Raw genomic sequence first — 25,734 nt, 5'->3', positions numbered from 1 at the left:
TGAGCATTAACCACATATTTTAATCATTCATAGGTTCATTCATGAGGAAAGTACTTTACTTCCCCTGTTGCAAGTAGTTACCCTCCCCCCCCATGAATGCACATGAGCATGCACAAGCATATATTTACATCCATATCAACCAACCAAGGCGGGAGGAGTACACTGTCTTTTCTAGTTCCACTTCTCCACAGGTCACATCATATAATTTTTAAAATGTTTACCCAGTTACCGGTGCAATCGTATACTCTACTCTTTATCCCAGAATAAAATATACCAAACAGGTTTCTTTAATAAACAGCAAAATTATCAGTTTATTATAAAACAAGACTTAACCAGTACCAAAGCAAAGCATTAACACACAGTTTGAAATCTGAAAGTGCCCCTTTTTAAATTCCTCACACACAAACTCTCACACATGTACACACACTGAAAACAATACAGAAATTCTCTCTGCAGAGGTCTGTTCCTAACAAAAAAGACAAAGAACACTTTGGCCAAATACTTGATAATTCTTGAAGAAAAAAGAGAAGATATGGAAAGATGTCAGTTGTCCCTTTTGTGGGTCAGGCATCCCAAATACTCGTACATGGCTGTCACTGGGATCTTTCTGGAGCAGTTCTTTTCAGGCGACATTAAGGATCAGTTTGGCAAGCTTTCCAGGAGTAATGCGGCATCAGGAGTTTCTGGAAGGCTTTTCAAGAGAAATGCAGTATCAGTTTCTCTATTGCACTTGATTCTCAGGAAGTTCTCAAAGAGATGGAAGAGGGTGAGCTGATGGTGGCTGCTCTCTTGGCTGGTTTTCTCCAACTGTCTTCAAAACAGTTCACAGCCCAACACACTGTCCAAAACGAAACCACAAACAATGTCTCAGGAATAAAGCCTCCTGACCCCTATAAATTTTGACCTGTCACTTCTCTGTAAACATCATCCCCAGGTCACCAAGGTTTCTGTTGTTCGTTGCTTAAAGCACATGATTTCCAGCAAGGCTGTTTTTAAACAACATTTCAGTGTCCTTTCAATGAACTGTCAACAACAAAGCAAAGTCCAGCTTCTATTAAATCATCAGCCTTCCAGTGAATCCATCGGCACAAATTAAATACAAGTCCTCAAAAACATATACTTAAACAAAAAAAAAGAAGCACTTTTGTAACAGAACACACATCCATCTATGCAGACACTTACTCTTTTAAACCAAAATCAGGCTGATTAGATAAATGTAAGACACATAATATTTCAGTATTGTTGTTTGAGATGGCCATTTTTGAAGTATGCAGTGGTTCTCACTGTAGAGTTTCACCCCTAGAATGGAATATGAATTTCAGTCACAAGACTAGTATTTAAACTCTAGTTAATCCTCAATGAACGGATAAGTTGTCTTAAAAAGGAAATTGAGTGTACTTGTGATGTGTAATGTCAGACTTGGGGAGTTGTTGAACTGGGCCCAACAGGGGTCAGTGCTTTCACCCTTGCTGTTTCTAATTTATCTCAATGACCTGTATATTGTAATCAAATGTAAGCTTGTGAAATTTGTTGACAACACTAAATTAGGGAGGGACTAGAGCGAGAGAGAAAACTGTGAAGAAAAATACAGAATAATTTACATCCACATTGCAATTCGGTTGACAAATAACAAAATTTGTCTGGTAAATTATTGCACTGGGTTGATACATGTGCAACAGTAGTAATGAATGCGATTGCATTGATAGAACGAGTGATAGATAACTCATAACTTGCAGTATCTGGATAATATGAGGAATTGATTTAATAAAGTAATGTTGGGATCTGTAGTCAAACTGTAGAGTACCAAGTCTACAGATAAGGCTTTATGATGCACTGGCTAGACCACACTTGGAATACCATTTCAATTTTGGTCACTACAACCCAAAAATAATGTATATGCATTGGAGTTGGAGCAAAGAAGGGCAACAAAACAGGTTGCAGGTTTAAAAGGGGATGAGATATGAGGAAAGATTAGAGAAGTTGAAGCTCTGCAATCTTGAAATAAGACACCTCCTCAACATATCTAAATGTTCAATGGTGATAGTTAATGTAACACAGTAGAATAGAAATACATTTGAGTTGGTGAAAGGTAAATTTAAAAGATACAGTAGGAAGAATTGTAGTATCATATAGAGAAGGAGGTCATTCGGTCCATCATACCCGTGTCAGTTCTTTGAAATGCTCCTGCTCTTTCCCCATGGCACTGCAAATTTTCCCCTTCAAGTTCTTTATTCTGAGATAAATGTTGGAAATAATATAGCAATCAAGATGCTAGAGACTAAACTGCATGGTACAATGAGATACTTGGGGAATCTTCATTGGGTTAAATGGCCTTTTCTTTTTCTGGTGTCGATTTCTCATAACAATCCTACAGTTTAAGTGCATTTTTGGCAAATATTCTGTAAATTATGCACAGTCAATAAACTTTACACCAATACACATGCTTGTTTTATCTACAAATTTATTTGTCATCAGAAAGGGATATTATCTGCATGTGAACTGAACTCAAACCCTGATTTCAGTAAAACAAAAAGCAAAACACTGTCGGTGCTGGAAATCTGAAATGAAGCGATCAGCATGTCAGGCAGCATCTGTGGAGAGAGGAAATTAGGGTTAATGTTTCAGGTTGTGACCTTTTGTCAGGACCCTGCCTCCTCCTTTCCACAGATTCTGTCTGTTCTGCTGAATGATTCCAGCATTTACCATTTTTATTCCTGATTTCAGTACTGACATTACAGGCTTATATTTTAATTGGATACCCTCCTTTTTAGCGCTACTTCTCATTTGTTTTGCTGTTTTTGTTGCTTCCCTAAAGATGTGCAAGGAATGGTAAGCAATGTGGTAGACTCTTAACTGCCCTCTAAAATGGCCTAGCAAGCCACTAGATTGTATCAAACCACGAGAGAAAAGGCTCAAAGGAATGAAACCGGGTGGACTACCTGGCGTCAACCCAAGCACCGGAAACTACAACGGCACACCCAGCCCTGTCAACCCTGCAAAGTCCTCCTTACTAACATCTTGGGGCTTGTGCCAAAATTGGGAGAGCTGTCCAACAGACTAGTCAAACAACAGCCTTATATAATCATACTCACGGAATCATGCTCACGGTTCCTGGTGGGGGTTCTCCGTGGACCACAGATTGGCCATGGAGGAGGTTCTCCGCCCCACGCACAAGCCTGCAAGGAGGGGGCCTAGTTTTAGAAGGTGCCCTCCTCCCATGGTGGAGGGCCCCCAACATCCCCGTCCCCCCTCCCAGCCACTGCTAAAATCCCAGAGGTAGCAGAAAGAGGCCCTTAATTGGCCATGAATAGGCCAATTAAAGACCTCAATTGGCCTCAGGGCAAGAAGGCATATCCCGCCCCTGGTAAGATCGCTTGGCGATGGGCCCTCCATCCCCACACCTCCAGCCTTGCCTTTGGGGGGTGGGATGCCCATAAAATGCAGCCAGAAGTCCCGTCTTCACATTGAGGATAACATCCATTTGTGTTTTGCGGCTCGACTACCATGCTAAATGGGATAGATTTCCAACAGATCTATCAACTCAAAACTGGGCATCCCTGAGGCACTGTGAGCCACCAGCAGCAGCAAAATTATGTTCAACCACAATCTGTAACCTCTTTGCCCAGCATATTCCATCAATCTAGCGTTACCATCAAGCCAGGGGAATTAACACTGGTTCATTGAAGAGTGCAGGAGGGCAAAAACCTGGTGAAGCTACAACACAAGACTACATGCATGCATGCCAAACAGCGGAAGCAGCATACGATATACAGAGCTAAGTGATCCCACAGCCAAAGGATCAGATCTAAGCTCTGCAGTCCTGCTACATCCAGTCATGAATAGTGGTGGACAATTAAACAACTGACAGGAGGAGGATGCTCCACAAATATCCCCATCCTCAATGATGTGGGTGCCCAGCACATCTGTGCAAAAGATAAGGCTGAAGCATTTGTAACTATCTTCAGCCAGAAGTGCCAAGTGGATGATCCATCTCTGCCTCCCCCACCATCACAGATGCCAGTCTTCAGCCAATTCGATTCACTCCACATGATATCAAGAAACGGCTGAAGGCGTTGGATACTGCAAAGGCTATGGACATTGACAACATTCCGGCAATAGTACTGAAGAACTGTACTCCAGAACTGGCTGCGCCCCTAGTCAAGCTGTTCCAGTACTGCTACAACACCTACATCTACCCGAAAAAGTGGAAAATTGCCCAGGTATATCCTGTGTACAAAAAGCAGGACAAATCCAACCTGAACAGTTGCCACCCCATCAGTCTACTCTCAATCATCAGCAAATTAATAGAGGGGGTTGTTGACAGTGCTACCAAACAGCACTTACACAGCAATAACCTGCTCAATGACGCTCAATTTGGTTTCTGCCAGGGCCACTCAACTGCTGATCTCATTACAGCCTTGATCCAAATATGGATAAAAGAGTTGAACTCGAGGTGAGGTGAGAGTGACTGCCCTTGACATCACGGCATCATTTGACCAAGTGTGGCATCAAAGAGCCCCAGCCAAACTGGAGTTAATCAGAATCGGGGGGAAAACTCTCCGCTTGTTGGAGTCATACCTGGCACAAAGGAAGATGGTTGTGGTTGTTGGAGGTCAATCATCTCCGTTCCAAGACATCACTGCAGGAGTTCCTCAGGGTAGTGTCTTAGGCTCAACCATCTTCAGCTGCTTCATCAATGACCTTCCTTCAATCATAAGGTCAGAAGTTGGGATGTTCGCGGATGATTGCACAATGTTCAGCACCATTCACAACTCAGATATTGAAGCAGTCTGTGTCCATGTGCACACAGACCTGGACAACATTCAGAATTGGACTGATAAGTGGCAAGTTACATTCATGCCACACAAGTGCCAGAGAATGCCCACCTCCAACAAGAGAGAATCCAACCATCTCTTAACATTCAACAGTATTAACATTGCTAAATACCCCCATCAACGTCCTGGGGGTTACCATTGACCAGAAAATGAACTGGGCCAACCATATATGCACAAAGCAGCCAGCTTGATTGGCATCCTATCCACCACCTTCAACATTCACTCCCTCCACCGACGCACAGTGGCAGCAGTGTGAACCGTCTAGAAGATGCACTGCAGCAACTCACCAAGGCTCCTTCGACAGCACCTTCCAAACCCACAACCTCTACCACCTAGAAGGACAAGGGCAGCAGATGCATGGGGGTACCACCACCTGCAAGTTCCCCTTCAAGCCACACAGCATCCTGACTTGGAACTATATCGCTGTTCCTTCATGTCGCTGGGTCAAAATCCTGGCACTCCCTTGCTAATAGCACTGTGGATGCACCTACACCACGTGGACTGCAGCGGTTCAAGAAGGCGGCTTACCACCACCTTCTCTAGGGCAATTCGGGATGGGGGATAAATGCTTGTCTAGTCAGCGACGCCCATATCCCGTGAAAGAATATATTAAAGCAGTGTTGGGTGACTGCCTCTATTTAGTGTTGCTCTCATGAAATCAGCAGCTCAGTGTCTGCAAAATTTCAACAATCAAACTCTCTCCATCCAAAGGCGTAGTGCAGAAACAAATAATTTTCTGTGTCACTGGCTTACCATAAGTAGTTGATGGAATCTTCAAAATTTTATTTGCAAATGCCTCTTTTTCAAACAGAACTAATTTCACTTGAAAGGCAATGCAGTCACATTTATGACATGTACAGGTTCAAGACTGGATACATTCTGATATTTTCATACCCTGTAAGCTTGTTTGCAGACTGTCTCTTATAATCACTTAAACAAGGCATTGTTGCACATAATTATTATTGATAAATTTCCCAATTGTCATCCTGGATCACAACCTGGTGGACCATTGGCTTTTCTAATGAAAGGCACAAAAGTAGGGTTCTAACCTTTTTTTTTAACGAATTTGTGGTCAGTAAGCTGTTATTTTTGTAGTTTGCATCTGTATTTTCAGACTCTTAGCTGCTGTTCATGTGGGAGCTGCATGCAGTAGTTGAAGTCACAATTATGCATAATGTTACGAAAGTGCTTCCATTTTTTAATTAATTTTTTGAGGACTTGTGTTAAAACTGAAAAGATTCCATGGATGTGTTTTTTTTCCCAAGTTCACTGAAAGGACACTGAGATGTTGTTTGAAGCTTTAAGCTCAATAAACAACAGAAACCTTGGTGACCTGGGGAAGATGTTTACAGAGAAGCCACATGTCCAGGTTTATGGAGCTCAGGAGGTTGACTTTCTGTTTGGGGTGTGAACTGTTTCGAAGACAGATGGAGATCAACTTGCCAAGGAAAAAGAAGCCACCCAGCTCACCTCTTTCTCTACCTCTTTTTGAAGAAACCCTGCAAAGATCCAGAGATCCAGTGTGGGATAGCTAAAATCCCTGGTGCTGTATCTCTCCCGAGAAGCTGGAAAAACCTGCCAATTATTTCTCAATGCTGCCTGAAAAGAACTGCTTTAGAAAAGATCCCTGTGACATGTCTCTATATACCCGGACGCCAGACCAAAAGGGAGAACTGACTTCCTTCCATATCTTGTTTTTCTTCAAGAATTAGCAAGACTTTGGCCAAAGTATTTCTTTTTTGTAACAGACCTCTGCAGAGAAAATTTCTGGGTTTTTTTTCCAGAGTGTGGGCGGAATTTATCACGGTGCGGGGGGTGGGGGGAGGAGGGCGGTAAAATGCTGCGGGGAGAGGTCCGCCTCATCAAGAAGCGCCCACCACATATTACCAGTGGTGGGACCTCGGTGCGACACCCCCCACTATATGGCGGCGGCACCACAATCAATATGAGTCATAGTTATACAGCACAGAAACAAGCCCTTCGGCCCATCGTATCTGTGCCGACCATCAAGCACCTAACTATTCTCGTTCCATTTTCCAGTACTTGGCCCGTAGCCTTGTATGCTATGGCGTTTCAAGTGCCCATTTAAATACTACTTAAATGTTGTGAGAGTTTCTGCCTCTACCACCACTTCAGGCAGTGCGTTACAGATTCCAACCACCCTCTGGGTGAAAACATTTTTCCTCAAATCCCCTCTAAACTTCCTGCCCCTTACCTTAAATCTATGCCCTGTGGTTATTGACACCTCCGCTAAGGGAAAAAGTCTCTTCCTACCTAACCTATCAATGCCCCTCATAATTTTGTATAGCTCAATCATGTCCCCCCCTCATCCCTCTCTGTTCTAAGGAAAACAACCCTATCCTATCCAGTCTCTCTTCATTGCTGAAATACTCCAGCCCAGGCAACATCCTGGTGGATCTCATCTGCACCCTCTCCAATGCAATCACATCCTTCCTATAGTGTGGTGCCCAGAACTGTACACAGTACTCCAGCTGTGGCCTAACTAGCATTTTATACAGATCCATCATAACCTCCCTGCTCTTATATTTTATCCCTCGGCTAATAAAGGCAAGTATCCCATATGCCTTCCTAACCACCTTATCTACCTGTGCTGCTGCCTTCAGTGATCTATGGACAAGTACACCAAAGTCCCTCTGACCCTCTCTACTCCCTAGGGACCTACCATCCATTGTATATTCCCTTGCCTTGTTAGTCCTTCCAAAATGCATCACCTCACACTTCTCAGGATTAAATTCCATTTGCCACTGCTCTGCCCATCTTACCAGCCCATCTATATCGTCCTGTAATCTAAGGCTTTCCTCCTCACTTTTTACGACACCACCAATTTTTGTGTCATCTGCGAACTTACTTATCATACCTCCTATATTCACGTCTAAATCATTAATGTACACTACAAACAGCAAGGGTCCCAGCACTGATCTCTGCCGTATACCACTGGTCACAGGCTTCCATTTGCAAAAACAACCCTTGACCATTACTCTGTTTCCTGCCACCAAGCCAATTTTGGATCCAATTTGCCAAATTGCCCTGGATCCCATGGGCTCTTACCTTCTTAACCAATCTCCCATGCGGGACCTTGTCAAAAGCCTTACTGAAGTCCATGTAGACTACATCAACTGCTTTACCGTCATCTACACATCTAGTCACCGCCTCGAAAAATTCAATCAAGTTAGTTAGTCTCCCCCTGACACAGCCATGCTGACTATCCCTGATTATTCCCTGCCTCTCCAAGTGGAGATTAATCCTGTCCCTCAGAATTTTTTCCAATAGTTTCCTAACCACTGATATTAGACTCACCGACATGTAATTACCTGGTCTAACCCTGCTACCCTTCTAGAATAATGGTACAACATTCGCTGTGCTCCAGTCCTCTGGCACCTCTCCCGTGGCCAGAAAGGATCTGAAAATTTGTGTCAAAGCCCCTGCAATCACCTCCTTTGCCTCACACAACAGCCTGGGATACATCTCATCTGAGCCGAGGGATTTATCCACTTTTAAGCCCACTAAAACATCTAATACTTCCTCCCTTTCGATGTTAATATGTTCAGTTATATCTCAATCCCCCTCCCTGATCTCTACACCGACATCGTCGTTCTCCACAGTGAAAACAGATGAACAGTAATCATTTAAAACCTCACCTGTGTCCTCCGGCTCCACATACAGATCCACTTTGGTCCCTAATGGACCCTACTCTTTCCCTGGTTATCCTCTTGCCCTTAATATATTTATAAATCGCCGTAGGATTTTCCTTTATATTGACCGCCAATGTTTTTTCATGTCCCCTCTTCGCTCTCCTAATTACTTTTATTAGTACCCCCCTACACTTTCTATACTCCTCTAATGCCTCCGTTGTTTTCAGTCCTCTGAATCTGCCATAAGCCTCCTTTTTTTCCTGATCCAATCCTCTATATCCCTTGACATCCAGGGTTCCCTGGACTTGATGGTCCTACCCTTCACCTTAACAGGTACGTGTTGGCTCTGAACCCTCACTATTTCCTCTTTGAATGACTCCCGCTGGCCTGATGTAGACTTTCCTACAAGTAGCTGCTCCCAGTCCACTTTGGCCAGATCCTATTTTATCAAATTGAAATCGGCCTTCCCCCAATTCAGCACCTTAATTTCTGGCCCGTCTTTGTCCTTTTCCATAACTACCTTAAATCTAACAGAGTTATGGTCACTATCCACGAAATGCTGCCCCACTGATACTTCTACCACATGTCTAGCTTCATTCTCTAGGATTAGGTCCAGTACTGCCCCTTCTCTTGTAGGACTTTCTACGTACTGGCTCAAAAAGCTCTCCTGTATGCATTTTAAGAATTCCGCTCCCTTTAAGCCTTTTACACTAAGACTATCCCAGGTGATATTAGGTAAGTTGAAATCCATTACTACTATTACCCTATTATTTTTAAGCCTCTCTGAGATTTGCCGACATATCTGTTCCTCTATCTCTTCCTGACTGTTTGGAGACCTGTAGTACACTCCCAGCCAAGTGATTGCCCCCTTTTTGTTTTTAAGTTCTACCCATATGGCCTCATTTGAGGAACCTTCTAAGGTATCATCCCTCCTTACTGCAGTAATTGACTCCTTGATCAACAGTGCAATGCCACCTCCTCTTTTATCCCCTCCTCTATCATGCCTGAAGATTCCATACCCTGGAATATTGCAGTTGCCAGGCCTGCCCCTCCCTCAACCATGTCTCTGTGATAGCAATAATATCATAATGCCATGTGCTAATCAATGCCCTCAATTCATCTGCTTTATTAGTAAGACTGCTTGCATTAAAGTATATGCAATCCAGCCTTGCATTTTTCATTTGTGCCTTATCAGGTCTATATTTGCTGTGCCTTCCAGACTGTCTCAGTTTCTCTTCTATATTTGGCTGTGCCTCACCTTCTACTTTACCTCCACTCTGTATCTTATCTCCCTGCCAAATTAGTTTAAACCCCCCCAACAGCACTAGCAAACCTCCCAGCAAGGATGTTGGTCCCGTTCCGGTTCAGGTGCAACCCATCCAACTTGTACAGGTCCCATCTTTGCCAGGAACCGACCCAGTGATCCAGGAACCTAAAGCCCTCCCTCCTGCACCATCTCCTCAGCTACGCATTCATCTGCTCTATCCCCCTATTCCTATACTTGCTAGCACATGGCACAGGGAGTAATCCAGAGATTGCAACCTTTGAGGTCCTGATTTTTAATCTACTACCTAGCTCCCTAAATTCTTGTTGCAGGAGCTTATCCCTCTTTCTACCTATGTCATTGGTACCAATGTGTGTCACAACCTCTGACTGTTCACCTTCCCCCTTCAGAATGTTCTGTAGCCGCTCCGTGACATCCTTGACCCTAGCACCAGGGAGGCAACATACCGTCCTGGAGTCTCGTTTGCAGCCACAGAAACACCTATTTGCACCCCTTACGATAGAATCCCCTATCACTATTGCTCTTCCACCTCTTTTCCTCCTCTGCTGTGCAGCAGAGCTCTCTGTGGTGCCACGAACTTGGCTGTTGCTGCTTTCCTCTGGGAGGTCATTTCCCCCCAACCCCTCCCCCCCAACAGTATCCAAAGCGGTATATCTGTTTGAGAGGGGGATGGCCACAGGGGACTCCTGCACTACCTGCCTGCGCCTACTACTCCGCCTGGTGGTCACCCATCCCTTTACTGCCTGTGCAGCCATTACCTGCAGTGTGACCACCTCACTAAACGTGCTATCCACGATGTTCTCAGTATCGCGGATGCTCCACAGTGAATCCACCCGCAGCTCCAACTCTGTAATCCAGGTTGCCAGTAGCTGCAGATGGATACTCCAGGATGGTATGTTGCCTCCCTGGTGCTCGGGTCAAGGATGACTCAGAGTGGCTGCAGGACATTCTGAAAGGGGAGGGTGAGCAGCCAGAGTTTGTGGTCCATATTGGTACTAACGACATAGGTAGGAAGAGAGATGAGGTCCTGCAAAGTGAATATAGGGAGTTACGCAGAAGGTTAAAAAGCAGGACTCCTAGGGTTGTAATCTCAGGATTACTCCCTGTGCTACGTGCTCAGGAATAGGAGGATTAGGCAAATGAATGCGTGGCTGAAGAGCTGGTGTAGGCGGGAGGGCTTCAGCTACTTGGATCATTGGGATCTCTTCTGGTGCAGAGGTGACCTGTACAAGAAGGACTGGTTGCATCTAAACTGGCAGGGGGCCAATATCCTTGCGGGGAAGTTTGCTAGTACTACTCGGGAGGGTTTAAACTAGTCTTGCAGGTGGGTGGGACCCAAAGTAGTAGTCTCTCAGATGAGATAGTTGAGGCAAATTTTGAGGTTAAAGCAAGGTGGTCCAGTAGGCAGGCCGGGCAGGGGCAGGACAGGGAGCGTGGAAGGTCTGGTAGGTTAACTTTAATGCAAGAAGCCTTACAGATAAGGCAGATGAACTCAGAGCATGGATCGGTACATGGGATTGTGATATTATAGCTATTATGGAAACGTGGTTGAGGGATGGGCAGAACTGGCAGTTCAATGTTCCGGGGTACTGATCCTTCCGGCGTGACAGAGGTGGAGGTAAGAGAGGAGAGGGAGTTGCACTATTGATTAGGGAGAACATCACGGCAGTACTGAGAGAGGATATCCCAGGGGGAATGTCCAGCGGGGCCATATGGGTAGAACTTAGAAATAAGAATGTGGTACTCTTTTTGGGATTATACTCTAGGCCCCCCAATAGTCAGAGGGCAGTGGAGGAGCATATATGTAGGGAAATCACAGATAGGTGTAGGAATTATAGGGTTATAATAGTAGGTGATTTTAACTTCCCTAATATTGACTGGGACTGCCTTAGTGCTAAGGGATCAGATAGGGAAGAATTTGTTGAGTGTGTCCAGGATAGTTTTCTGAAGCAGTATGTGGATGGCCCTACTAGAGAAGGGGCTACACTCGACCTCCTCTTAGGAAATGAGGATGGGCAGGTGGTTGATGTGTCAGTGGGGGAGCACTTTGGGACCAGTGACCATAACTCTATTAGCTTCAAGATAGTTATGGAAAAGGATAGGACTGGCCCTTAGGTTGAAGTCCTAAATTGGGGGAAGGCTAATTTCGATGGCATCAGACAGGAACTGTCAAAAGTTGAATGGGAGAGGCTGTTTACAGGTAAAGGGACGTCTGGCAAGTGGGAGGCTTTTATAAGTGAGATGGGAAGAGTTCAGGGCCGGCATGTTCCTGTTAGATGGAAGGGCAAGGCTGGCAAGTTTAGGGAACCTTGGTTGACGAGGGATATTGGGGGTCTGGTCAGGACGAAGAAGGAGGTATATGTCAGGTATTGGCTGCTGGGATCGAGCGAGTCCCTCGAGGATTATAGGGGATGTAGGAGTACACTTAAGAAGGAAATTAGGAGGGCGAAAAGGGGCCATGAGATTTCCCTGGCAGATACGATAAAGGAGAATCCTAAAAGATTCCACAAGTATATTAAGAGTAAAAGGGTAGCTAGGGAGAGAGTAGGTCCTCTTAAGGATCAGTGTGGCAATCTATGTGTGGAGCCACGGGAAATGGGCGAGGTTTTAAATGAATATTTCTCGTCCGTATTTACCGTGGAGAAGGTCATGGAAGCTAGTGAGTTCAAGGGAGGAAACACTGATATCCTGGAGCATATCAACATTACAAAGGAGTAGGTGTTGGAGGTTTTGAAGCGCATTAAGGTGGATAAATCCCCAGGGCCTGACCAGGTGTATCTGAGGATGCTTTGGGAAGCAAGGGAGGAGATTGCTGGGGCCCCGACAGAGACTTTTGTATCATCGTTAGCCACAGGTGAGGTACCGGAAGACTGGAGGATAGCTAATGTTGTGCCTTTATTTAAGAAGGGCAGCAGGGATAAGCCAGGGAACTACAGGCCGGTGAGCCTTACATCAGTGGTGGGAAAGTTATTGGAAGGGATTCTGCATCTGGAAAGGCATGGTCTGATTAGGGATAGTCAGCATGGCTTTGTGCGTGGGAAATCATGTCTCACGAACTTGATTGAGTTTTTTGAGGAAGTGACCAAGAGGATTGATGAGGGCAGGGCAATGGACGTTGTCTACACGGACTTTGACAAGGTCCCGCATGGTAGACTGGTCCAGAAGGTTCGAACACATGGGATCCAGGGTGAGCTAGCAAATTGGATACAAAATTGACTTGGTGATAGGAGGCAGAGGGTGGTAGTGGAGGGTTGTTTTTCAGATTGGAGGCCGATAACCAGTGGTGTGCTGCAGGGATCGGTGCTGGGCCCTCTGTTGTTTGTCATATATATTAATGACTTGGATGTGAATGTAAGGGGCATGATTAGTAAGTTTGCAGATGACACCAAAATTGATGGTATAGCAGACAGTGAAGAAGGTTGTCTAAGATTACAACACGATATAGATCAACTGGGACAGTGGGCAAGGGAGTGGCAAATGGAATTTAATGCAGACATGTGTGAAGTGATGCATTTTGGGAAGTTAAACCAGGGTAGGACATATACAGTGAATGGCAGGGCCCTGGGGAGTGTTGTTGAGCAGAGAGACCTTGGGGTGCAAGTACATAGTTGCCTGAAAGTGGCAACACCGGTAGACAGGGTGGTGAAGAAGGCATATGGCATGCTTGCCTTCATCAGCCGAGGCATTAAGCACAAAAGTTGGGACGTCATGTTACAGTTGTACATAATGTTGGTTAGGCCGCATTTGGAGTACTGTGTGCAGTTCTGGTCGCCGCACTGCAGGAAAGATGTGATTAAGCGAGAGAGGGTGCAGAAAAGGTTCATAAGGATGTTGCCTGTTTTGGAGGCCTTGAATTATAAAGAGAGATTGGATAGGCTGGGTTTGTTTTCCCTGTAGCGAAGGAGGCTGAGAGGGGCCATGATAGAAGTATATAAAATTATGAGAGGCATAGATAGGGTAGATAGCCAGAGTCTGTTTCCCATGTCGGGTGACTAAAACTAGAGGGCACAGATTGAAGGTGAGAGGGAGGAGGTTTAAAGGGGATCAACGGGGTAAATTTTTCACACAAAGAATAGTGAGTATCTGAAATGAGCTGCCAGAGGAGGTGGTGGAGGCGGGAACAGTAGTGACATTTAAGAGGCATCTGGACAGGTACTTGAATGAGCAAGGCATGGAGGGAAATGGAATTAATGCAGGCAGGTGGGATTAGTATAGATGGGCATTATGGTCGGCATGGACGTGGTGGGCCGAAGGGCCTGTTTCTATGCTGTACGACTCTGACTTCCTGCACACATGGTCATCAGGGACACTGGAAGAGTCCCTGATTTCCCACATAACGCAGGAGGAGCATATCACGGGTCTGCGCTCTCCTGCCATGACTTACCCTTAGATTAATTAATTTATAGAGTTAATTAATTAACTCTTCATTAAAAAATACTAATTACACTAGGGGCCTTGTTCTACCCACTACAATCTAAAGTCCTTAATAAGTTACACTGAATTTTAAAAAATACATTTTAGTAGTACTCACCTTATCACTAGAGGTTTTTTTTCACCAAAGAAAAACTTTCCCCCTTTTTTAAGCTATTTAAATGCACTAACAGCTGCTACTCACCCAACCAATCACCTTGCAGATTTCCTGTGATGTCACTAAGTTTTTTTTTTCCGAGTCTCAGCGCGCACCGAGAGAGGGAGCAGGTCCGCCAGCCACCACCGCTCCTGTCTTCAGGTAAGTGAGGGCCTCAAGCCCTGCGCTCTTTTACAGCTCCCGCTCTGGATCAGCTTCCGCCCAGGTCCGCCAGCCGCTGCCGCTCCTGTCTTCAGGTAAGTGATATGGTAATGATTGCTTACCTTTGCTGATTATGCAGCCCGCCGCCTCTCCACCGACACTGCCAGATTTTTCGTTGAGCGGGCAGCTGTCACGTGCCGTCCCGTTCTTGATCTAAAAAGCCGGCAGGTCCTCACTCTGCATTACGGAAGGGAGGGGGGGTAACACAGGGGTCGCACTCTGCATTCTGAACGGGAGGGGGTCTGGGATTACTGGAGGGAAAGCTGTGCTGGTATGAAGGGAGGTACCGTGTACCATTCCTCCGTTAACAGTATACGCTCTGTGTTTGTGAGAAGGCAATGGCACACTAGGCACCCTGTGTGTGGGGAGTGTTCCAGAAAGGATAGGAGCGTTAAGGTTTTATGGATGGTAGGGGCAATCGATTCAGCTGGTAGGATCTTGATGTGGTCATGCTGTGCCACTGAGTGTTAGCCAAGAAGGGCAATGCTATGGTACGCCACATTGCTGATGCAGGAAAGCAGCTGATGGACCCGTCAACACCAATCCCTGCCCTGTTAGGAACCTTCGAATACTTGCAGGGTTCAACTTTATTTATCAGCTGGAAATAGGTATGGCTCTTCCTACATTGTTTGATCCTCTGCACGTGAGGATCCGTATGCACCAGAGGCAATGCCAACAGGCAGGTGCGATCCACGTAGAGGCCCCCGGACGTGAGCAGCAGTCCCCAAGGGGAGCCCACCATTACGGTTGCCGTGCATCTACAGGCCCCACATGACATGCCATTGGATGTCAGAGCACCAGTGTCAGAGGAGATTGCGCATATAGAGAGGGTGTGACACCTCTCTGTGCCCTGCTCAAGGACAACCTGCAGCCCATGGGCTCCAGTGGACATCCTATGCCTTTGTTCTTCATAGTGGCAGCCGTTCTCAAGCTTGGCGCCTCTGCAGCCTTTTAGGGGCCCACCAGAGACCTTTGTGGGGTCACACAGTCAGCAGTGTACTGCTGCATCAGGGAGGTCACCAATGCCCTGCACCAGAGGGCCAGTGAGGATGTCCGCTTCAGGATGGATTCTCACAGGCAGGCCCAGAGGGCCATTGGTTCTGGTACCATTGCCGGAGAACCATAGGTTGTAATGTTCATGGACTGCCCTTATGGCCATCAGGCCTACTGCCAGGCTACCACCTGCTGACGTTACCATTAAAGGAACCCTCTCAATCTTGGTGAAGCTGGTATGTGAACACTGCAGATGCTTGCAGTGAATGTGTGACTGCTTCTCAGGCAGCTGCCATGACACCTGGGTCTTGCGCCAGTCCCAGCTGCCACGGCTGTTCACTGAACTGGTTCAGATGGACGGGTGGCTTCTTGGAGTTAAGGGCTATCCTTTGCAGACATGGCTCCCAACATCAGTGAGAGACTCCACGATTGCTGCAGAGGAGAGATACAACGCCAGCCACTGAGCTACAGGAGCCAGCATTGAGCAGGAGATCGGCATGCTGAAAGAGTGCCTCCAATGCCTGGATGGATAGCGTGATGCCCTGTACTACGGGCCGAAAAGGCCAGCTCCTTTCTTTGCTGCTCTGCACAACTACGCACCCAATAGAGGTCAAGCCTAGTCTGTTGAGGAGAGACGTCAACAAATTCCTCTTCGGACTATGAGGACTCTGAGGACCTACCACATGAAAGAAGCATTGAAGGGCGGATGGCACCCAAGCTCTGTACGCAGGGCTAGCAGTGAGCTAGGGATGTACGGAAGTGGCTTATCAAACAAAGGCTGTCTGCTCCATAGGAACCGACATGAGCTCTGCAAGCCACACATCACTCTCGCTCACCTGCTGTGCACCAGTCTACATCTGCAGCATCCCTGTGTAAACCATTAGAGGCAGCAGCTGACTGCCAATGTCCATGTCACTGAGTCCGTGGAGACGCTCATGAATAATGGTGGCATGGCAATGCTGTTGCATACGTTAGCTCTCCTGAAGGGCCAATGGTGTAAAGGGATGTGACATTGGCGCTACATGCTGGCACACATCATTTACACAGAGAAAAGGACACACATGTTGGTGAGGAATATTTAATGAAAGACTTATTTACATTGCTGTGACACCCGTGCATTCCCATTTGTGTCAGTGTGTTCTCTGTAAACCACTAATACCTTTTATGGTCTATTTAAGTCTCACATTCTGGAATGTGCAAAATTAAGATTATTCATCCAGGTGCGGCACGCCTACAGGCAGGAATGTTACACTTGAGTGGGAGAAGAAGATCGCAAGTTCATAAGACACTGGGACACAGCAGGGGTAAGTATGTGGCAGCAAAGCGGAAAATGCTGCAAAAATACAGCAGGTCAGGCAGCATTTGTGGAGAGAGAAGCAGAGTTAACTTTCAGGTCTGTGAACTTGGACAAGTTGACTCTGCTACTCTCTCCACGGATGCTGCCTGACCTGCTGTATTTTTGCAGCACTTTCCGCTTTGCTGCCAGATTGACAGCAGCCCCACTTTTCAGTAGTCAGGTAAGTATTCTTTGACAGCTGTTAGGAAGCAGGTGCTGGGGCACTTAAATTAGGGTCCCAGCACCTGCTGCACAACTGTCAAAAACATTCTCATTGCGCCGAATGTCCCGCCTCTTCCCACGTAATATGGGGAGGGCGGCTCGGCGCCGTGATTCTAATGAGCCCCGGCGATTAATATCGCGGAGCCTTGGTGGTGGCTGGTGAATGTGGGCACGCCGCAGAGTTCAAATGACAGCGGCGCCCCAATAAAATTCAGCAGTGTGTGTATGTGTGGAATTTAAAAAGGGACCTTTCATATTTCAATCTGTGTGTTAATGCTTTGCTTCATTACTGGATAAGTCTTGTTTGGTAATAAACTGATAATTTTGTTGTTTATTAAAGAAACCTGGTTGGGGTATTTTATTCGGGATAAAGAGTAGTATATATGATTCACGGAATCGGGAACTGGATAAACATTTTTTAAATATATGTTGTGACCTGCGGAGAAGTGGGACTAGAAAAGACAGTGCACTCCTCCCACCTCAGTCGTAACACTAAATAATGATCTGAAACTATTTGAAGTGTCATACTTGGTCACTCTGCAATTAAACTAAATTTGGACTCAAGATTATAAGTATATCGTAATCACAGGCACACACCAAATCCAGGGATTTATCCTGAGTGCTTGCTTACATCTTGCTCAATTTGTTTTATCATTTATAAGATATACCTTGGATTTGCCGATTATATACACGGCATCTTACTCATCAAAAATGAATTTTTTTTATTTGTTCTTGGGATGTGAGTGTTGCTGGCAAGGCCATCCTTAATTTCCTTTGAGAAGGTGATGGTGAGCTGCCTTCTTGAACTGCTGCAGTCCATGTGGTTTAGGTACACCCACAATGCTGTTTGGGAGGGAGTTTCAGGATTTTGATCCAGCGACAGTAAAGGAATGGTGATATAGTTCCAAGTCAGGATGGTGTGTGACTTGGAGGGCAATGTGCAGGTGGTAGTGATCCCATGCATCTGCTGCCCTTGTTCCTCTAGGTGGTAGAATTTGCAGGTTTGGAAGGTACTGTCAAAGGAGGCTTGCCGAGTTGCTGCAGTGGATATTGTAGATGGTACACACTGCTGCCACTGTGCACCGTGGTGGATGGGGTATTGACCAAGTGGGCTGCTTTGTCTTGGATTCAGTTGAGCTTCTTGAGTGTTGGAGCTGCACTCGTCCAAACAAGTGGAGAATATTCCATCACACTCCTGACTTGTAGATGGTTGGCATGCTTTGGGGAGTCAGGAGGTGAGCTCCTTGCCACAGTATTTATATGGCTTATCCAGTTAGGTTTCTGGTCAATGCTGACCCGCAGGATATTGATGGTGGGGGTTTCAGCATTGGTAAGGGCTGTTCGATATGAAGGGGAGGTGGTTAGATTCTCTCTTGTTCAAGATGGTTATTGCCGACCACTTGTGTGGCATGAATGGTAGATAAATTCCCGCCAATTCTTCAGATTTTGTTTTCTTTATTTTAGTAAATAATTGAAATTTGATAAGTGTACGTTATTTTCCCTAAAGCTGGAACAATCCTTGGACTTGAAACGTTTACCTGAAAAATCTTAAATATTCAACATTTGCAAATTTGTAGCTGAGGAAACAGCATTCTATTGACTTTCTGAGCTACTAAAACTGTCTACTAATTACTACAATATGTTTTATGGTCATTTACTTAAAAGTCCGTAGTCCCCGGGGTGTTCTCCGAATATACGATTGCATTGAGAGTCTCATTAATCCCTCATTTTCCGTGTAAAGCATCTGTGCAGGAAGACTGAATATTCCCCAGATTTGTGCTTCTCTGTTCTTCTAGCCATCTCCATTTGTATCCCCTTTGTGCTAGCTGTTTCCATACTTTCCCTGCTTAACTTTTTTCCCTCTCAGCTGTCCTCATACGTCTCTCTCCAATCATTTATTGTTCTAGCTGTCTCTGTCCATTCCCTGTCGAGTCCTTTATTGTCCAAACTGTTGTGTTTGTTGATTGGTTTTGTGTTCTTGGAACTGGCTGGCTCTGCTCAGTCTCTGTCTGCTTCCCTTTTTTATGATTGTGAATAATTGCTGACTGCCTGTATGAGCAAAAAAACATGGGGAGTGGGGGGGGGGCAGGGAATCCAGCAAGTGAGATGAACAAAAAATACAGAAACTCGACATAAAAACAGAGGAAAGTGAGAGAATACAACTGCATAGGTCATTGCTGTACTGGTAGATTACATTTTACAAAAGTGTACCCTTGGATTTGTGGTTCCTTCATCTCTGGAGAGAAATGATTTACATGGGTTGTGGGGGGGCGCGGGGAAGAGAAATATCTGAGGCATCATTGTCTTGGCATTGCTGTTGTGCATTTACAAAAACCTGTTTGACAGCACCTTTGCTGGAGTCAGTATTTTGGTGTAAATGGAGAATGATGTGTGCTGTTACATTTGTGTTCATAGTTACTGTTTCAACATTGTATATCTTTCACGCAGCGGACATGGGTTTTGCTCGATTGTTTAATTCTCCTCTGAAGCCTTTAGCAGACTTGGATCCAGTAGTAGTAACATTCTGGTATCGAGCACCAGAGTTGCTGCTTGGGGCAAGACATTATACCAAAGCCATAGGTGAGTGATGAAATAAATTGGAGAACATCAACGTCTTTGAACAGCATTTTCCTTTCTCAGGAAAAGAAGCTAAATGAATGTTTATGGTATTAGGAATCCATTTTAAAGTTTTTATGCTATCCAAGTGATGTATACTGGAAAATTAAGAAACAACTTAAAAAGAAAAATTATGCAGCAACCTATGCACACAGATTTCTGAATGCAAAGGTCATTCATTTGCAAAGTGAAATCTTAAGTTTTTTTTCATTTAGCTTATAATTATTAGTATAGCCCTTTTAAAATGTAGAACTTTGTATTTTTTAAAACTTAATTTTCATTTTTTTTCATTTATAAGGAATACTCACTAAGCTAGTAATGATTTATGACTCTGCTGAAGGGTATCACAGTTAAATTAAGGCAAAGTTGTTCTGTTAAAGTTGTTTAACATAGATGGATTATAATTCTGAATTTTGTAATTTCATTACTAAGAAACTTTTCAATACTTTTAAGTTAAACCATTCACAATTTTGTATTTATAACTTGAACAACCCTTCATAATTTACTTGCATAAATACGGTAGCTATGAGAAGGTGCTACTTAGAAATGCAGAATAACCCATTTTGTTTTAGAATGAAATTTACTTCATTTATTGGCAATCTATAAAGCTCAATTGTACTAAATATCTGAAAATGAGGATTATGTCTCTAAATGATCAAGCAAAAAAAGGAAAGCAGTGCTTTCTGATCTTCAGAAGCTGAAAAGCTGCAGTTTGGCAATGCTTGCTTTACTTGTTTTATCCGTTTGGCTTACTGGTCTCCACTTTTTCTGTTCTAATAGATATTTGGGCGATTGGCTGTATATTTGCTGAGCTGCTAACGTCTGAGCCTATTTTTCATTGTCGTCAAGAGGATATCAAGACCAGTAATCCTTATCACCATGACCAACTGGATAGAATATTCAATGTGATGGGATTTCCAGCAGGTGAGTTTTGAATATTGACTGAATTGATGTGATGTGAATTTAAGTGGCTTTTATAGTTATTTCTAAGCACTGACAGTGGAGCATTCCATCACATAGTATTAATGCTGCATATACAGAATTGTTGCATATTTGAAATGTTGTACACTTGATGTAACAATGTTAGTTGTGAATTTAAAAAGTAGCAGCTCTGCTTTATTCTAAATTCCATAAACGGATAGACTATGGAGTTTTATTGGCTAAACCCAGCAGCACAGGAATAAATACTTCGGTATTCTGCAAAAAAAAAATGATGTTAACAGCTTTTCAATTTTTCTGAACTGGGTTACTTTAGTTCAATGGCTGGTTCGGAAGCTGTCTTTGCCATTTCTGTCTGACGGTGTGAATTTGCTTTAACAATAATCTGAGCGTTTCTCTTGCAGAAAGAAGGCGTTTAAAAATAATAAAATATTTTATATAAATTAAATATGAATGGCCACCTGCTGCTTGCTTTAGTTAAGTGGTGGACAGGAATCTGAAGAACATTGTCCAGAAGTCTTCACATAAATGCACTGAAAATGGTAGATCGAGATCTCTTGTGTTACGAGGTAGATAGTAGTTCACTATTGCCCACTGGGTAATGTTTGATAGCTCAGTTAATTAATCGCTGGACTCAGGGATGGAAGATCTGAGGCTCAAAGCCCGACATAGAGGACCCCCAAGCCTTACATCCTCTCGAGGTGGATATTGGGTATAGGATATGGAGAAATACTGGAGACTGTGTGTAACACTTGCTACACTGTTGCAATATCTCACTTTGAAAATCCATGACAGTTAACAATGGAACTGGGGATTAGCGCTGCTCACAAACAGGCCAAACGTCTGTTTGAAGGAGCAGCCGGTGTCGGTTAACTACTTTCTCTCCCAGATGCCTCATTACAAATTTGATTTGCCGTACTTCAGCGAGAGAAGCATGTTAAAGAGTGTTTTATTTCCTTCATTATAAAATGTGGCATAAACAACATTTAGAACTCTAGCCTTTCACAGCACAACTGAACACCTGGAACTGAATTTTACAGTTATTTCGAATTATAGGCAGTTTTTGGATTTGGAAAGCCCTGACAATACTTTGAGTGCAATATACTTTCCTCATCCATATCAAAATAAAAATATTGGAATATAAGTGTCTTGAATTTATTGGCTAATTTTCAGTGTTACCATTGAAGTATGCTATTGGGAAAGACCTTGAGGGTCATGGAGGGCTTTGTGTACTTCTGTTGCCTTGGACCACTTGGACGGCGATGCAGAGGCATCCAAACTACAAAATGTTGCTATTCATAGAGCACTGTTGTGTAGTCATCTTTCTGCAGTAACTTTTCCTACCTCGATGGCTTCTGATTAGCATTCTGCACAAGTCTGGATGCCACTTTTTTGCACCTGCACAAAGCTGCAGCAGGACATGTGCAGTATTGCCAAATGTAAGTGAAAATTTGAACTAGCTGGGCTTAATCAGGGAAGAAAAGTGACCATAATATAATAGAATTTTACATTAAGTTTGTAAGTGATGTAGTTCAATACGAAACTTGGGTCAAAACTAAACAAAGGAAACTACGAAGCTATGAGGGACAAGTTGGCTGTGGTAGATTGGGAAACTACATGAAAAGGTATGATGGTAGACAGGCAAAGGCTAGCATTTAAAGAATTAATACATGGTTTACAATAAATATACATTACTTTGAGGCACGAAAACCCAACAGGAAAAGTGATCCAACCATGGCTAACAAGGGAAGTTAAAGATTGTATTAGACCAATGGAAGAGACCTATCAAATCTGAAAACCCCGAATCTGTCTGAAGTTGGGAAACGGCTGTTCCCGACGTCAGCACCTGTCAGCTGTGAAACTGACTTGCGGTCAGATTCGGCATTTTCTGGCAGGTTCTGACTTTTATTTAAAAGCCCTCTCGAAAACCCCGAATCTGACTGCACTTGGGAAAACACCTTTTCCGATGTCAGCACCAGTCAGCTCTGAAACTGATAGCATGATTTCTTTTTTCAAAAAGATGATGAACCACAAAGCTGCTGTCCACTCCCACTCTTTACAGTTGTCAGAGAGAGGAGAAATGGGGGGGGGGGGGGGAGAGGGGGAGTGACAGAGAGAGAGAGGGGTGTGAAAAAGAGAGGGGGCGATAGAGGTGGGCAAGTGAGAGAGTGGGGGGGCCATAGAGGTGGGCGGAAGAGAGAGGGGGGGATAGAGGTGGGCAAGAGAGAGAGGGAATAGAGGGGAAAGAGAGAGAGAGACGGGGGTGGTGGACAGTAAGAGAGAGGGGGGGGAGACAGAGGAGGAGAGAGGGAGGGGGGGACAGTGGGAGGGGGGGGACAGTGGGAGGGGGGGACAGTGAGGGGAGGGGGGGGAGAGGGGAGGGGGGGAGAGGGGGAGGGGGGAGAGTAGGAGGGGGGGAGAGTGAGGGGGAGGGGGGGACGGTGGGGAGGAGGAGGGGGGGAGAGTGGGAGGGGGGGAGAGTGAGGGGGAGGGGGGACGGTGGGGAGGAGAGAGAGAGAGGGGGGACAGTGGGGGGAGGAGAGAGAGAGAGGGGGGACAGTGGGGGGAGGAGAGAGAGAGAGGGGGGACAGTGGGGGGAGGAGAGAGAGAGAGGGGGGACAGTGGGGGGAGGAGAGAGAGAGAGGGGGGACAGTGGGGGGAGGAGAGAGAGAGAGGGGGGACAGTGGGGGGAGGAGAGAGAGAGAGGGGGGACAGTGGGGGGGAGGAGAGAGAGAGAGGGGGGACAGTGGGGGGGAGGAGAGAGAGAGAGGGGGGACAGTGGGGGGAGGAGAGAGAGAGAGGGGGGACAGTGGGGGGGAGGAGAGAGAGAGAGGGGGGACAGTGGGGGGGAGGAGAGAGAGAGGGGGACAGTGGGGTGGGGGGGGAAGAGAGAGTGTGGGGAGAGGGAGAGATTGTGGGGCGGGGGGGAGAGAGGGAGGCAGACAGACACAGAGGGGGGCGGACGGACAGAGTGATAGACGAAGAGGGGGAACACAGAGACGTCGGCACAGGGAGAGAGAGAGACTCATGGAGAGAGAAATAGAGGGAGAATGATCAAGATCAATCTTGACAGATGGACATCTATCCAAAATACTGCGCATAGCTCCAAGTGTGTGGGCAAACATTGACTAATTGTGCAAGCAAAAAAAAAAGGCCCTGTATCTCTCTGTATCAGTGTCCAACATAGTGATGAGAAAGTCAGTCAATAAATTAATCTCATTTGAAGCTTCACAAAAATGCACATTTGAAGTTGTTTTGATTAGTAATAAGATAATTTAATACCTTTATCCTTCTGAAATTTTCTCACTGGCCCCCTCAACTTACAAACGAATTAGGAGCAGGCGTAGGCCACTTGGCCCCTCTAGCCTGCTGCGCCATTCAACAAGTTCATGGCTGATCTGATTGTAACCTCAACTCCACATTTCCGCTTACCCTCAATCACCTTTCACCCCAGTTGCTTATCAAGAATCTATCTACCTCCGCCGTAAAAATATTCAACGACTTTGCTTCCACTGCCTTTTGAAGAGTGTTCGAAAGACTCATGACCCTCAGAAAAAATGTTACTACTCATCTCTGTCTTAAATGGGCGACTTCTTATTTTTAAACAATGACGCCCGAGTTCTAGATTCTCCCACAAGTGGAAACATCCTTTCCACAGCCACCCTCTCAAGACCCCTCAGGATCTTCTATGTTTCAATCAAGTCATCTCTTACTCTTCTAAACTCCAGCGGATACAAGTCTAGCCTTTCCAACCTTTCCTCATAAGACAACCCGCCCATTCCAGTTATTAGTCTAGCCAACCTTCTCTGAACTGCTTCCAACACATTTACATCCTTCCGTAAGTAAGGAAACCAGTACTGTACACAGTACTCCAGATGTCGTCTCGCCAATGCCCTGTATAACTGAAGCATAACCTCCCTACTTTTGTCTCAAATTCCCCTCTCAATAAATGATAACATTCTATTAGCTTTCCTAGTTACGTTCTGTACCTACATACTAACCTTTTGCGATTCATGCACGAGGACACCCAGATCCCTCTTCATCTTAGCTCTGCAATCTCTCACCATTTAGATAATATACTTTTTATATTCTTCCTGCTAAAATGGACAATTTCACATTTTCCCACATGATTCTCCTTTTGCCAGGTCTTTGTCCACTCACTTAATCTATTTATATCCCTTTGTAGCCTCCTTACGGCCCTTTCACAACTTACTTTCCTACCTACCTTTGTGTCATCAGCAAATTTAGCAACCATACCTTCGGTCCCTTCATCCAAGTCATTTATATAAGTTGTAAAAAGTTGAGGCCCCAGCACTGATCCCTGTGGCACACCACTTGTTGCATCTTGCCAACTGGAAAATGACCCATTTCTGCCTACTCTCTCTTTCCTGTTAGCTAGCCAATCTTCTATCCATGCCAATATGTTACTCACTACACCATGAGCTTTTATTTACCGCAATAACCTTTGATGTGGCACCTTATCAAATGCCTTCTGGAAATCTAAGTACAGTCCATCCACCAATTCCCCTTTATCCACAGTACATGTTACTTCTTCAAAGAACTGCAATAAATTGTTTCAACATGACTTCCCTTTCACAAAACCATGTTGACTCTGCCTTGTTACCTTAAATTTCTGGAAGTGCCCTGTTATAATGTCTTTAATAATAGCTTCATATCTAAGTCAAAAATTGTAATGTGGGCCCCCACACAAAAAGGTTGGATCATCCTGGTCGAGAACCAGGGGACACAGTCTCAGAATAAGGGGTAGGCTAGGTTGGATTGAGGTGATGAGGAATTTCTTCACTCAGAGGATGGTAAATCTTAGGAATTCCCTACCCCAGAAGGCAGTGGAGGCTCAGTCATTGGGTATGTTCAAGACAGATAGCGATAGATTTCTAGGGTGGAATCTTATGAGTGCCGCAGCATTCCCAATGGCGGGACTGGAAGTTGTCGTAACAACTGTGGAGGACGGGTTTCTGGAGTGTCTTATGGATGGTTTTTTCGAGCAGTATGTTGAGGAACAGATATCTTTGCAGCATCCTTAAACACGGGTGAGATCCCGGAGG

The 25,734-nt window shown here is 45.0% G+C and overlaps 1 protein-coding gene across 9 annotated transcripts in view; it reads left to right on the top strand.

Annotated features, from left to right (window-relative positions):
* cdk8 (cyclin dependent kinase 8) overlaps positions 1–25,734 on the top strand; it is a 198,041-nt gene that overhangs the window by 134,608 nt on the left and 37,699 nt on the right. For all 9 annotated transcript variants that reach the window (XM_068033588.1, XM_068033589.1, XM_068033590.1 and 6 more), the window contains 2 exons: positions 19,562–19,693; positions 20,510–20,653. In XM_068033588.1, coding sequence (XP_067889689.1) covers positions 19,562–19,693; positions 20,510–20,653 — 276 coding nt within the window. The remainder of the gene's footprint in view (positions 1–19,561; positions 19,694–20,509; positions 20,654–25,734) is intronic.

This window comes from Heterodontus francisci, chromosome 6 (genome assembly GCF_036365525.1).
Source record: "Heterodontus francisci isolate sHetFra1 chromosome 6, sHetFra1.hap1, whole genome shotgun sequence".
NCBI classification, from domain to species: domain Eukaryota; kingdom Metazoa; phylum Chordata; class Chondrichthyes; order Heterodontiformes; family Heterodontidae; genus Heterodontus; species Heterodontus francisci.
This window is presented reverse-complemented; position numbering and strand designations above follow the sequence as displayed.